We start from the raw sequence: 14,455 nt of genomic DNA, 5'->3' as shown, positions 1-14,455 counted from the left end.
AGAGTTCCCCCAGTCTGCAAAATCCCAACAATCGTGTCTTATAGGATAATATAATCTAAGAAAAGACACAAGAATTCACACCCAAAATTGCATTACGAGATGATAGACCTTTGCATCAGATCCTACGTTTCTGAGCTCTGCATATGCCACTGCAATATGTTCAGATGCCTGAAATCCGGAAACCGAAAAGAATTGAGGCCAACTGAGATTCGGACTAGTAAAAGTTTCATCAGGAAAACTATTAGATATCATGTATACACACATAGGCATGTCCGTATATTTAGATACATTGATAGATTACCTCATCAGTGAGCTCTGGTTGGATACGGTGCTTGGCATAATGAATATACTTTTTCAGGAACTTTATAGTAAGAGTATCTTCCTTGTGGCCCCTTTGCCTCTTTCTCCCATGTAGCATCCGGTTATACTTGACAAACACGGATGAGTCATTTTCGCCATCTTCCTCTCTTTGGAACCGTAAGCTTCCATCTGGCCCAGCCTCACCTATGTATGGTACATGAAATTGGTCGTGTTTCAAAACAGGTCAAGGAAGTGTTTTAAGTACATTGAAGAGGCACAATTTATCTCATACCTCTATCACTTTTGTAACGGTGCATGCGAAGTACATGTTCCGAAATCTGGCTGTCAATACCAGGATCCATTTGATCCAACACAATAAACAGAAGATCAAAACGAGAAAGCAAGGAGTCCGGAAGTCCAATGTTCTTGGTTGGAGTTAATGATCTATCATACTGAAGGCACAAAGTTAAAAACAATGGTCAATAAATTCTTCAGATGAAAGTTCTATAAAGAAAACGATTTATAACAGATGCTGTGTAAACTCACAGTTCCATATATAGGATTTGCCGCAGCAACCACACTGCATCGAGCATTCAATGAAGCATGGATACCTGCTTTGGCAATTGTTACGGTCTGTTGCTCCATTACTTCATGTATAGCAACACGGTCCTGATCGTTCATCTTATCAAACTCATCAATGCAAACGACACCCCTATCGGCAAGGACCATTGCTCCGGCCTCTAGCCTTCTTTCCCCTACGAGAAGCATGTTGATTGTGACGAAAAACATCATTTGAAATTGAAAAAGGAAAAGACTCAAAAAATACCCAAATGTGATTTTACCAGTTTCCTGGTCAGAAGTGACAGCTGCAGTCAATCCAACACCTGATGAACCCCGACCAGTAGTTGAGATGGCCAAAGGTGCAATGTTCATGATTGCTCTTAGAAGTTGAGATTTTGCAACTGATGGATCACCAACCATCATCATGTTAATGTCCCTGAAAGTAGAAGGTTTCGGATCACAAGGATTTAGAATCTTGCTAACGGTCTGCAAATTTCTGAACTACGCCATGGATAACCCATGAAGCAAAGAGAAACTGGAAGAATTACAATTTACAACACACTCTACGAGAGTTGAAATTTGTTTCTTAGCATTGAGCAGTGGTCAATATTGTGATTTTATGTATCAGGAAGCATGGCTTACCCTCTTAAGTGGGTTCCGTTTTTCAGATTCTTCTCGACTCCACCAAGCATCAGTAAAATGACTGCTTTCTTTATCCAAGAGTGCCCATAGATAGAAGGTGCTAAAGAGTTAGAAAGGAGATCAAAAGCATCATCTCTCGCTGCAATCTTCTTGATATTCTGTAGATCTTGTGGGGTGTATACAGGTGCATTTGCTTCTTTATTGAGCAGAGAGATGTTGCTGGCTATGAGGATAGTCCTAAACACAAAAGCAAGTCAAGATTAAAAGAATGAAGAAACCATCACAAAATAAGGGGCAAACAGTACCACCTACCTAAACACTCCATTTACACTACCCTTGCTCTTGCCTGGAAGAGCTTTATAAACACCTACTATGGCTACTCGATCTCCTGGTTTGCATGCATCGACTAGGTCATCTTCAGCTATGACATCCACACTTCGTGGAAGCTGACCAGGGGCAGAATTCTCAGGAACTTCTTGAATTGACATAGTCTGATGATCTTTGTATTTGCACAGTCCATACTCAGTAACCAATAAGTTACCCTTATCATCCTGAAACAAGAAGAACGTCACAGACAATTCTCCGGCAATAGAAATAAAATGCAAAACATAACAACAAAACGTAATTACCCTTGTGGGATACACCGATCCAGTAGGCAGACCAATATGGGATGTAATGTCTCGATATTCACGGTTGGTAAATTCACCAGTTGAAGGGCAAAAGTGCACGCTTTTAACAACCTTCGGCCTTACAAGTGAACCTAAAACCGATAATGATAGAAAGTCTTAACTCATACATAAAAGAACAAAGAAACAGAAACACTGCTAAGCAAGATTACTCTTAAAGTCCAGACATTGCCACCATAGAGCACATGGAAGAATATGAGGAAAGAAAAGGCTTACATTTGGTGACAATGCCCTCAACACAGACCATAGATCCAATAAATTCTGAGAGAAGATCTCTGGGTGTTACACGGCGGGAGACAAAAGGACCTTCAAATCCCACAAGAACTTGCTCTCCTTCCTTCAAATACTTTGGATCAATATTACGAGTAGCTTCAGTGACTGCATCACAAAATGATTGCATATACTCGGTTGGGTTCTTGAGGATCCTACAAAAAAGAATCCAGATGAGATTGGTCTGAAACCAATGAGATTTTTCCATCATAAATACGAAAAGCGTACAAATTCAGGAATTGACGGACCTGGCAGCAGATTCACGGAAGTAGGAATGAATATCGGAGACGTTGACGATGAGGCGGAGGCGCTTGTGCTGTATCATCGCCTTGATCTCATCCATGTAGATCTAATTCCATAAAAATCCAGTTCCAATCACAATGCATACGCAGATACACAAAACCATAACAACCAAACTGAGAGAGAGAGAGAGGGAGAGAGAGAGAGACGTTTTCGAGGAACTGAAGAAAATCACGCTTGTGGCGAAGCCTCGTCTCCTCCGGTATATCCATTTCTCACAGCTCTCGCTCGCCGTCGGACTTCTTATTTTTCTTCTTCTTCCACTGATCGGGGGGAGAGAGAGAGAGAGAGAGAGAGAGAGAGTTGGGAAAATGCGGATGCGATTTTCACGAGCAAAGGGCTTCTGAAGCAAAAAGGGTTTTTTTTAGGCGGGAAACAGCAGAAGGATAGCTTCCTCTTTTGGCGGGAATCTTCAGATGGATCTGGGCTTAACTTGATTGGGCTTTTACGGCCCAATATTTTCCTAGGTCTATTTGGGCTATAAATCGACCCAACAAAATCTCTGAGACCCAAAATAAAGTGAAAAAGCTCAACTGTGTTACGTCGTCGTTTCACTAGTCTGATATTAATTCTTTTTTTTTATTTTTATTAATTATTAGCCAAATAGTTCCATTTGTAACAAGTAACCAGGGAGGAAGAAACTTTATTAAGGCAAAATAAAAGAAATAAAGTGCAGATGTTCCGAACGGCGAGACTACAAAACCTCATCAAAAGGGTGATACCGAGATAACGAAATGGCCGACTGACTTGTGACCCAAGAAACTGCAGAAGATGAAGAAATAAACAGAGAGACGGAGAAAACGGATAACTGTTGTTGCCTTCAGGGTCTGAACGCAGAGAACGCCACCACAGAGTTGTGTCCGCCGAATCCAAACGAGTTCGATATGGCTGCGAGAAAGCAGGGAAGAATAATCAAAATCCAATCAGACAAAACTGAATCAGAAAGTACATTTTTTGAGGGGGGAAAGGGTATGGGATTTCGATGTTACTAACCGACATTGACATCGTGCTGCTTCTTCTGGTTGGGGACGGTGTCGAAGTCCACAGCCGGTTCAGGGTTCTGTAACGACGTGTTTAAGAGGCAAGAACAATAACAGGTGAAAATGTCATCGTACATGGCAAATACAAAGACTCTGATATCGATCTGATATAACCCTATTTTCAGCTGAACAGATTGAATCGATATCCGAATCTATTTGTTAAAAGGACGAATTTTTAGATATTCGAAGTGTAAGAAAATGATGGGTAATGAAAAAAATGATGTGGGGAATGATTTTCTGTGTTAAAGATTTGTTTCCAAGATACTTAATTTTAGTATCCGAATATATATGTAGATTTGTTTCCAAGAGACTGAAACAGGGGGAAAGAAGTAAAAATTATACGTACAAATTGGTTGATAGTGGGATGAAGCCATCCAGTGGTGATGGCCTTCACTGTGGCAATGGCTTCCAAGCCTCCGGCTGCACCAAGGCAGTGACCTATCATGGACTGCAATCAAGGGACATGGAAGGTAATTCGGTTTTAGGGAATTGTAAAGAGAGATCACCAAGACCACAGCAAAGAACGATATGATCAGAGTATCGAGTCAGCTTGAAGATGGAAAGAACCTTAGTGGCATTGATTTTGATCTCTGAAGTGTTCTTGAACACCTTCTTAATGGCATTGATCTCAGCAAGATCGCCCACCAGTGTGGAAGTGGCGTGTGCGTTAATGTAATTAACCTGGAAATTCAAGAAAACCACAGCATATAAATATAAATAAGCAATCTAGTAGTATCTATTATCTTAAGGAACGGTTGCAGGAAACTCGGTTAGGCTGAAGAATTAGTGTTTTTACCTCCTCATGTGATACACCAGCATCTTCAAGGCATCTCTCAATGCATGAAGAGACACCAAGTCCGTCGGATCTTGGATCAGTCATGTGATGAGCATCACAATTAACAGCTCCTCCTAGATATTCTGCTATTATCGGAGCACCTCGTTTCATGGCATGTTCCAAGCTCTCCATCACCTATGAGAAAGGGGAAAACAAAATCTTGACAAAAGCCCACATCACATGTGTGTAACATTATTCCCGAGTCCAGTAGTCCAACCATGCAGAGTGGGATCAAGCAATTTTCGATAAGGCAGACAGCTTCTAGAACTCATCAATGTTTGTCATCATCACAAGTTCCGGATGTGGGTATCAATTCATAACATACACCAGCACTGTAGCAAACCTTTCCATTTCATCAGAAGAAGCCAACAATCTCAAAACTCTACCCCTCTATCTATGGGTTCAGACCAAAATAGGTCTCCGTTATCATTGGTTATAAATTTTGATGTTTTCATGTCTTTTTTTTTCCAGTTTTCCCAGCCAACCTGCTTGACCTTACCCGGCAGCATCAGAAACCATGGTGCTTACTATGATTTACCACATCCTAGCAAGTGCACATAGTAATGCATAGCGGAATGTGCATCAACACATGCACATGAACAAACAGAGGCATGTGTAGTTATACTCACCAGTACACCGGCTCCTTCACCCATGACGAAGCCATCTCTGTCTTTGTCCCATGGCCTTGAAGCAGTTTCCGGGTCATCATTTCTCTGGGACAAGGCCCTGCAAGCAACAAAGCCTCCCAACCCAATAGGAATAATGGCAGCCTCAGTTCCACCGGCGAGCATCATATCAGCCTCACCCCGACGAATGTGGTTAGCAGCCGCATAAAAGCAATAATTAGAAGTGGCACAAGCCGTTGAGATTGAATAGTTTGGTCCCATAAGACCGAGATCAATTGCCAGCAAGGCAGAACCCATGTTTGTGATGGCATAAGGAATGAAGAAAGGAGTTATTCTCCTGTGACCTTTCTCTATTAGAGCCTGAACACCATCCGAAAAGACCGTCAAACCACCCATGCCAGTTCCAACCAGTACTCCAGCTCGCAACTTATCAATCTGCAAGGAGCAAAAGATTGAAAAAAGGATAAGATATCTAATGTCGAACCTCATAGTGTCCCCAAAGAGTACAATGAAAAGAGAAAAGACAAGGAGAATTTCATTCACTTGCTCTGTGGAGAATCCATTACGTATTCTTCTAAGCTACTTACAGAACAAAAACCCAAAATGATACAGAAGTGTTTGCTAATGTAGAACCAAACGGCGAACACTAACAATTCAGGCCTTCCCAGCTCCTAGTGATAATTGGCGACGGCGTATATTACATCCAAACTCAACGGAAAATTCACAAATTTCACAAGATAAACAAATTTCACAAGATAAAACCCAAACAAAACATAAAAAGAGATCAAACCCACAAAAAAAAAATCCAAACTTTGAAATGAAAACACATCTAGCTAATCATAGTTCGTGAACTTTCAAATGCAAAAACCGATTAAATCAGCTACAAGAACAAAACCCAGAAGTCTTAACTGACTAAATGCACCTCGTTATTATCGAAAGTGGGAATGATGTACCATCTGACCGAGTGAAAAGGAGCAAACCCATTAATTTAAACCAAAAATGCACCTTGTTGAGCTTGTCACCCCCAAGATCCGCATTCTCAAGCGCTTTCTTGCCGGCGACAATGCAGTACTTCAAGCAATCGTCGAGCCGGCGGTCGTTCTTCCCATCGATATATCCTTCGGAGCTGAACCCACGGATCTGGCCACCGAACCGGGTCGGGAACTTGGACGCATCAAACCTGTCGATGTTGCTGATTCCGCTCTTACCGGCCAACAATTTCTCGTAGTAAGCGTCCACGTCGTTTCCGAACACCGAGACGAGACCCGTACCCGTGATCACAACCCGTTTCTTCGGGTCGGTCTCTCTTTTCGGCGCCGAAACGGCGGCGGATGCGGCAATGAAGGCTTGTTTCCTGGTGGGTCTCGCATTAGCAATCTGATGGGACTGTCGATTGGAGTGCTTCCGAAGCGGGTTCGGAGGCGATGCACGGAGAGGAGGCGATTGCAGAGCATGCATATCGGATTCAGTGACGGGGAAAGAGAGAGGGAGAGAGAGAGCGACAATCACGATGTTGTGATTTGCGTTGCGGGAGCTAAGTTCAAGTTTCAGGAGAGACCCAAATTTAACCCCAAAAATAGATTCGCAAAATATAAAAACTTGAATTTACCCGAAAGTCCCTGTAGTTTTACAACTATTAACTATGAAACCCTGTAGTTCTGTTTCACAATTTGGTCTTTAATAGAACAAAAATCCATATTTATTTTGCAAATGCTATCATGCTTATCCGAGTCTTGTAATAACATTTCGCTCATTGGACGTAACTTTTAAACAAAGATAAAAGAAACAATGTATACATATTTGAAATATCATAACTCCCATATAATTTCTATTTTCCTACTTTGGGAGAGGGAATTCAATGGGTTTGGTGAGGTGGGTGAATGCTATTGTACTTACTTTTGATAGTTTATTAATTGCTATTTTGTATCAGCTGTAATAAGTTGTTGAATCAACGCCTATATATATATATATATATATATATATGGCCTTATAAGAGTATAAGTATTGGAAGAACGGTGAGATCATGTTAATGTGGCATAGTCTTACCACGCAATGGAAACATTATCATGTAATTTAGTCGACGAGGCATTTCCTCTCTCTTTGTATGTATGTATGTATGTATGTATGGTTGTATGTATGTAATGTATGTATGTATGTATGTATGTATGTATGTATGTATGTATGTATCAAACATGCTATTTAGACGTTCTAGAAGCAAACCCACCCCAAATCCCAAAACACGAGAGAGATTAACGTATTTATTACATGTATAGTATTCAGCAATAAATTATGTAGTGTTGACGAATTCTACTAAAACCTCTTCAACAAAGGAACGGTTTATAATAATATCATTCCACGTGTTGACCAAATTCCGCGGAATACAATACTTTATATAAATATATATATATATATATAACTTTATATAAATATATATATATATATATATATCACTAATGTCCAAACAATGAGTCAGATTCTGATGTATAGGAGAAGTTACATCGAACTGAACGAACAGAACAGGTGTTGTTTCCCATGTCATAATAACTGCATACAGTATGGGTAAAGCTAACTAACATACGGGAAACTCTAAGTGAGTTGACAAAGAGCATGGTTAACATATGGGGGTTCGATTACTTGTCCGTTCAACTATCGTCTATCAGTTACGGTTGATTTAACTCCCACGCATGTGTTGCAGGCTCGTGCGTGTGGGTTTGTGTTTACTCCCTCAGCGTATCCGAAGAGTAGCAGTCAGGGTTCCACTTCCCAAGGTATCCAAAAAAAAGCTAACTAACATTATCAACCATCAACATACATTTAATTTCGACCGTATTGCTTGATTATAATTTACATCACTAAATTAGCCATTTATCCAATCAACATCACGCTTCTTCGTTTATTGTTTTTTTTGTTTCCATGTACATATATGAATTTGATTATTTAGCATCTTAGCTTAATTAATTTAAGATTATTATAATTCAAATAGAAATTCCTAATTCTATAGAAAAATAATTGGTCATACAATAGAAAACACCCAACCCAGATAATAGGCAAATAATAAATAACATATGTTTTATTGTTTGGTTACTCCATGTAATTTCCAATACAAAACTCCAATTTTGTACATTATCGCTATACATATACAATTCTTGTTTATAATTTTAAAAATTAACCATCCAACATATATATGTGTGAATTTCATACATTACTATTACTTGATCATTCATTCTCTTCTTGATCATAAAAAAAACAAACAAAATGAATCTGAATTTATGCATTTTTTTTTTGTTTCTCGAACTGAAATTTACATGCAGAATCTAAGAGGAAGAAGAAGAGAACGTGTCAGAATTTGCAGCCGCAACAGAGATAGAAGAAAGCAAGCTTGGAGACGAGGATCATCACTTCGAAGACCGACAGGATCTTGAACTTCAGAGCCTCCAAAAACGACATCTTGAAATTCAATCTCTTCCATTTCAGCCCCGCTGTTCCGAAAAGTTTCAATCCACCCCCTTCCTTCTTCGCCACCCTTCTCCTTCTGAACGTCAAAAACCTCCCTTTTCCCATCATATCTCGATCGAGATTTGATCTCTAAACCGATAATACAAAAAAAAATCGACTTAGGGTTCTGTCTCTGTATCTTAGATCAAGAAGTTTCTGTTCTTCTTGTGTTCTGGTCTCTGTGAGTCGTTGCAGAGGAAGAGATAGGGTTTTATATGGGGAGGGAGAAGGGCTAGGGTTTTTTCGTGGTTTTGTTGGGGATGGAGGGTATTACGGTCATTTTCATGATGAAGTGGAAACGCGTATTCTAATGACGATCAAAGAAGGTAGTCTTGACGTGGGGGCAGTCAGTTTTCTTTTGAAATAAATTCTCGTATACCATTTTTGAATTCCCGAATCTCGGAATATCATTATGATATATTAAATGTATATATTTTTTTAAATTACGGGCAATCAATAAGCCCCCGTGAAAACTGATTTCGATAACTATATTCCATTCTCAAGAAATATTATATATATATATATATATATATATTTGCTTTAGCATTTATTTTCAAGCTGTGAGATTCCATGACACATGTATAATAATAAACACACTGGCACACAGAAACCTTGCGACTTTATCAAAATATTCGTTTCTTACTATGTAGTCGAATTTTCATATATATATATATATATATATAATGATTAATTTTTTCACATCATAGTGGTGGTCTCTTTTTTTTTTCAAATAAGAATTTTTAGACTAGAAAGAAAATAACATCAAAACTGCTGCTAGGGTGAGGGGATTTTCTTTCCATGAAAAACAAAATGTTGATTAAGATAATTTCTGAAACATTCGCCTCACAAATCCGTATATAATCCACGTACTAAACATAGTAAACATATTTTAAGTAATTAGTCGTATGAATATATATAATAAAAAGATTCGTAATTTTAATAGAAATTTTTATTAGATATGTGATAGACATAAACTCGGATTTTTTTCCCATGGTTATATAAGTAAATATATATGGTTGTCTTTTACTTAAAAGGACTCACAAAACCAAGTGATAGGCTTTCTAGGTAAATGTTTTTTTTCCTTGGTTTTGAACTTTTTTTTCCAATTCATTTAATTATGTAATATAATTTTCTAAAACTGTATTTTATATATATATATATATAAGAGATTTTGTACAGCTGAATAACTATAATCTAGAAAAAGGAATATATTATGCGGAAAATTAATGTTACCTTGCGAGAATATAATACAAAATAAGAAACACATAGCATGTTCCATTAAAATAGATTCATATTATTTTCAAACTCAAAAACACGAAATCCGAGACATTACAACATATTGAACTAGGAACATTGATATATTCTCGGGCACTTAGATTCTCCTCTTCTTGTTACCCTTCTTCGAACCTTCCGATTTAGTCGGAGTCTTACACCGCGAGAGCATCATAAGCGTAGAAGAAGCTTCCATTTCCACGGCTCTGCCATTGATCATTTCACGAAGAGCTTCGAGTTTTTTCTTCGTCTCCTTCAGCTCGTCCATGTTCAGATCCTTCACATCCTTAATATTGTTATTTTCGCACGTTTTCTTCAGATTCTTCTCAAGGGCCTGTATAACCATTCAAGATTACTGCCAATATGTATATGTAGAGTTTTATACGAATATCTATAAAATTTTATACGATACCTCCCCGCGGAGTTTCTCAACTTCCAACTCTTCCTCGAAACTGTGGAGGCATGCAAGAGAATTTTCAACCCTGGCCTTGGCGGCAGTTGTTCTCTTGGCCCTCCGAGAAGTGGCGTTTGCGTTTTTGCAAACGCTACGATTATGCGTTTCGGAGGATCGGTCGACAGGGCCAAGGTAGCGGTCGACAACCGCGTGGACGCTGGGGTTGCCGTACGAGTAGGGTCTTCCTCCGGGAGAGAAAACCATGACGGCCACGTCGACGCCGCATAGCGTCGAGAGCTCGTCTGCCTTTTTGAAAACGCCGTTTCGGCGTTTCGAAAACGTCACTTGCCTGGTGCTGCTGTCCTTCACCATCTCCATCGGAATTTTCCTACGCCCCATTTTTTTTTTTTTTTTTTCTTATTAGAACAGTAGCTTTTTTTTTTTTTTTTTTGTGGATTGATGTTTTTATGAGATGCCCTCCATTTATAGATGTTTTTTTTGGAGCAATGGTGTTTGGTATTTAGTTGTGTCTATCCACAGAGAGTTTCATATTCCATAATAGGCTCTGATTTTACCTATTCCGTATGCAAAAATTTTAATATCAAAAAAGAAAAAAAGAGAAACAATTTGGTGGGTCATTTTAATTACTTTTATAGGTTTGGAAATTTCTATATGATTTGTCCATAATTCAATCATACATTTTATTAAAAAATCTAGTGTTAATAGATTTGGTTTTACTACGATATTTTTTATTTTTTTTGTCATTTTACAACTCTATTTAAATCATTTAAAAAATCAAGCTTCTAAAAAATCTTTTGCAAAATGGTACCTTTTTAAATAGTATGAGTTGGTTTAATTAAAAAGAGAAATAAAATAACTTGTTTTTGGACTAATGATCTCTACTTTCCATTGAGAGCAAAAAGAACTCTTAAGTCGTGGAAAAGCTATACAGCCATTTATTTTTTGATAATACATACATACATATATATATATCCATTTGTTATTGATGTTAGTGTCTTATTGATGTCACAATTTATATATATTGAACTACGTCATCTTTTTAAAATAAAATTTAGATAATCATATTTGAGCCTAAAGTACAAAGTTTTATCATGTAATTAGACACACACATATATAGAGAGATTGTCGTATGTACATGCACATGTAGGGGACTTTATATGGACATTCATGAGCTTTTAGTTAATTATTTCCTTTGGCCACCTTCCTTACTTTGCAAAGCGTTGATTGTTTTTCCTTACTTGTCTTATGTAATACCATTTTTTTTATTTTTTTTTGTCACTAGTCTGCATTTTACCATATAATGAAATTAATTTTAAATTTAATTAAACACATATGGAAAAAGATCTGGGGATTTTTAGTTTCTTATTCATTGCCAGTAGATTTTTTTCTTCCATACATAATTTACATTCTTGGGATTTGATTGGTCCACGTGGACATGAAATTCATGGGCTCCGTCTCATTTTGGGCCGAAAGTTTGGTGGTGAGTGATATATTAGTAGAACAACCGAAGAGACATGATCAAGTGCTCTCGAGCTCATGGTAACATTTTGTACTCCGCCAAATATCAATACTTCTTTGACGACACAAAAAAAGAAAAAATCATAATAATCTAATCAAATTAATAATTGTGATTAAGAAAAAGTCACTTTAGACTTTGGAGCATATAATTATGCAATCCTAACCAACAAGACAGTTTGGCCGAGTGGTCTAAGGCGCCAGATTTAGGCTCTGGTCCGAAAGGGCGTGGGTTCAAATCCCACAGCTGTCATATAATTTTTTTTTCTTCTTTAAAAAAAATTATTACGTACCTAAATTTGAAATTCATAATTCGATCAAATTGAATTTTTATTTGGAACAAAGCCGTAACACGACAAATAATTTTCAGATTTTGTAATGGAAAGTATGACAAAAAGGGCTACAACTGCGAAATATTTCTTCATGTGCTCACTCTTTCATGCGTTTTGATCGTCAAGATATTGGTGGTAGGCATAAGAAACGAACCCCCAGAAAGCCAAAAGCATCGAAACCAGCTTGATTCCGCTCATCTCATCGTGGAAGAACACCATCGCCACGACCGGAACCACCGGCAGACCCAGCGTGCTTATCACGTTCGAGAACAGCGACGACACCTCCAGAATCAGTCCCACGCTTCCGACCGAAAACGCCTGCCACGACACCGACGCGCCGGCAATGATCATAAAGTACGAAGCTTTCCCCAGTCTGAACTGGCCCATTTCCGCACTCAGCGTTTTCCACTCTCCGCTCCAGAAGAGCCCCGCCATCACAGCACATGTAGCCACCAGCGACTGGTATATCACCATGTCTAGTATTGCCCTAAATGTTCTCTTCTTGAGGATCTTGTCGAATGCGAGATCGGTGAGGGAGAGCGTTAGGGAATACCCGGCCGAGCTGCCGATCGTGTAAATGAAACCGACCATGTGGTTTGACCTAGAGGACTGAGAAGAAGAAGAGACGCCACGTTCAGGTTGGAGGACGAGAAGGACGGAAGAGATGGTCAAGAGAACGATCGAGTTGATTACGAAAGGTGTGAATCTTTGCGAGTTTAGAAAGTATGAGAAAACGGCATTGAAGGCCAACTGTGATGCAGAAATCAGAGAGAATGTAGAGACGGGAAGGTAGAGTAACCCTAGCGAGTACAGAACTGAGTCTCCGGCTACAATCAAACCCAACACGACATAAACTGACACCAGGGTCAAGGAACAAGACCTTGAGGAAGATGATGCCTCTTCTGTTTCGGTTTCGGTTTCGGTTCCGTGTTTAGGGTTAGTGTAGAGATAACAAGGAAGGAGAAGAGGAAAGCCGACAAGCTGAACTAGGGTTTCGAGCCATTTTCCGTTACCGCCTTTGTCGTAGTACAATCTTCCCAAGAGTGTAGCTATGGTCTGACCGGCCAAGAGGAGAATTACATAGAGTGAAACCCTAAACCACCACAAGTAAGTATGACCTTTCTTCTCCATTTCCCCAATAATCTTGTTGCTTACGCCGCCAATCCCTTTCGAGTTATGTTCTGATTCTATTACACAAAGCAGAATGTACAAGCAGTAATCGTATATTATTACAGAGGTTAGAAGAAGAAACCAGATATATATATATATATATATATATATACTATGAGATTTATATGAACATGATGCATATACAGATCTGTGAAGCTTCTGAATAATAATATTGCCTAATTGGATTGAAAACTTGTAGGGATCGACTACATATACCGCCATTGATGTGAAGCTGGAGTTCTAGTGCTGCTTCTTTTCCCATTCGAGAGCTGACGAACATGGACCAGACAGGAGCAAAAGGTGAGGGAACTAGTGAAGATGTTTTGCCCCTATTTATTGTGATGTGTGTGTGTGTGTATATATATGTGTGTGTATGCATGTATTAAGGCAAACCGTATACAAGTGTTGTTAGCTTATATATAGTAGATAGAATTCGTCGGAATCATTTTTATTTAATAATATTTGGTCCAATGGGGAATTTGTCTGAATCATTACAAGCCATTTTTTGTAGTTGAGTGACTGTTGTATCTGTAAAGTATATTTCTTAATATTGTGAAATCACAATCATAGATAATATAATGATAACCTAAGTTTGAACTTTAAAAAAATATATCGTTACAAGAAATTATAATAGTCGTGGGAAAGGTTATGCCCCGAAAAAAGTTGCGAGCTGAACGAGATGCACTCTTGGAATGAAACAACCTCTCTTCTCCTTCCTAATCGTGGCATAAATCTTTAGTTAACCATAGTTAATTAAAATCCCATACTCTAGAAAAACATGAAATTAAGCACGTGGTGACGAGGGCATTAAAATTTAATTATTATATATTATTTGTATAAGTTTCTACCAAAACAACACTTTTTATATCACTATGAAGATGATTTCTTGAATCGGTTACGACGAAAAAAACATTTTGAAATTGGATAAGAACTTTGGCTTTCACATTTATATATAGATATATTATATATATATTCCGAGAACAAAAGTGAAGATGC

At 38.4% G+C, this 14,455-nt stretch overlaps 5 protein-coding genes and 1 non-coding gene across 6 annotated transcripts in view; 1 reads left to right on the top strand and 5 right to left on the bottom strand.

Moving 5' to 3' along the window:
- Nucleotides 1-3,087, bottom strand: part of LOC104806124 (DNA replication licensing factor MCM3) — a 4,429-nt gene extending 1,342 nt beyond the window's left edge. The window contains exons 1-12 of the mRNA XM_010530852.2: nucleotides 2,909-3,087; nucleotides 2,708-2,808; nucleotides 2,406-2,614; nucleotides 2,133-2,263; nucleotides 1,816-2,054; nucleotides 1,504-1,740; nucleotides 1,143-1,297; nucleotides 847-1,055; nucleotides 593-752; nucleotides 302-504; nucleotides 109-168; nucleotides 1-14 (exon numbers count right to left, since the gene is read on the bottom strand). Of these exons, the coding sequence (XP_010529154.1) occupies nucleotides 1-14; nucleotides 109-168; nucleotides 302-504; nucleotides 593-752; nucleotides 847-1,055; nucleotides 1,143-1,297; nucleotides 1,504-1,740; nucleotides 1,816-2,054; nucleotides 2,133-2,263; nucleotides 2,406-2,614; nucleotides 2,708-2,808; nucleotides 2,909-2,971 (1,781 nt within the window). The 5' untranslated portion in view covers nucleotides 2,972-3,087. The remainder of the gene's footprint in view (nucleotides 15-108; nucleotides 169-301; nucleotides 505-592; nucleotides 753-846; nucleotides 1,056-1,142; nucleotides 1,298-1,503; nucleotides 1,741-1,815; nucleotides 2,055-2,132; nucleotides 2,264-2,405; nucleotides 2,615-2,707; nucleotides 2,809-2,908) is intronic.
- A 284-nt stretch (nucleotides 3,088-3,371) lies between these two features.
- On the bottom strand, nucleotides 3,372-6,812 carry LOC104806123 (3-oxoacyl-[acyl-carrier-protein] synthase I, chloroplastic). The gene is made up of 7 exons (XM_010530851.2): nucleotides 6,266-6,812; nucleotides 5,264-5,695; nucleotides 4,596-4,769; nucleotides 4,367-4,480; nucleotides 4,146-4,247; nucleotides 3,753-3,819; nucleotides 3,372-3,647 (listed from the first exon to the last, which is right to left on the bottom strand). The coding sequence occupies exons 1-7, from the start codon at nucleotides 6,716-6,718 to the stop codon at nucleotides 3,580-3,582; spliced, it is 1,410 nt and encodes a 469-aa protein (XP_010529153.1). The 5' UTR covers nucleotides 6,719-6,812; the 3' UTR covers nucleotides 3,372-3,579.
- Nucleotides 6,813-8,516: 1,704 nt separating this feature from the next.
- Nucleotides 8,517-8,958, bottom strand: LOC104806122. Its single transcript, XM_010530850.2, has one exon. It carries the CDS (start codon nucleotides 8,822-8,824, stop codon nucleotides 8,600-8,602), a length of 225 nt encoding a protein of 74 aa, XP_010529152.1. The 5' UTR covers nucleotides 8,825-8,958; the 3' UTR covers nucleotides 8,517-8,599.
- Nucleotides 8,959-10,028: 1,070 nt separating this feature from the next.
- Nucleotides 10,029-10,863, bottom strand: LOC104806121 (agamous-like MADS-box protein AGL29). The gene is made up of 2 exons (XM_010530849.2): nucleotides 10,440-10,863; nucleotides 10,029-10,361 (listed from the first exon to the last, which is right to left on the bottom strand). The coding sequence occupies exons 1-2, from the start codon at nucleotides 10,818-10,820 to the stop codon at nucleotides 10,128-10,130; spliced, it is 615 nt and encodes a 204-aa protein (XP_010529151.1). The 5' UTR covers nucleotides 10,821-10,863; the 3' UTR covers nucleotides 10,029-10,127.
- A 1,267-nt stretch (nucleotides 10,864-12,130) lies between these two features.
- TRNAL-UAG lies at nucleotides 12,131-12,210 on the top strand. Its single transcript has one exon. It is a non-coding gene; the product is annotated as a tRNA-Leu (tRNA).
- A 111-nt stretch (nucleotides 12,211-12,321) lies between these two features.
- LOC104806120 (probable purine permease 6) lies at nucleotides 12,322-13,955 on the bottom strand. Its single transcript, XM_010530847.2, has 2 exons — nucleotides 13,676-13,955; nucleotides 12,322-13,476 (listed from the first exon to the last, which is right to left on the bottom strand). The coding sequence occupies exons 1-2, from the start codon at nucleotides 13,836-13,838 to the stop codon at nucleotides 12,395-12,397; spliced, it is 1,245 nt and encodes a 414-aa protein (XP_010529149.2). The 5' UTR covers nucleotides 13,839-13,955; the 3' UTR covers nucleotides 12,322-12,394.
- Nucleotides 13,956-14,455: the final 500 nt, after the last annotated feature.

This window comes from Tarenaya hassleriana, unplaced genomic scaffold, assembly GCF_000463585.1.
Source record: "Tarenaya hassleriana unplaced genomic scaffold, ASM46358v1 Cleome12, whole genome shotgun sequence".
Taxonomy (NCBI): domain Eukaryota; kingdom Viridiplantae; phylum Streptophyta; class Magnoliopsida; order Brassicales; family Cleomaceae; genus Tarenaya; species Tarenaya hassleriana.
Note: the sequence above shows the minus strand (reverse complement) of the source record. Positions and strands in the feature narration are given on the sequence as shown.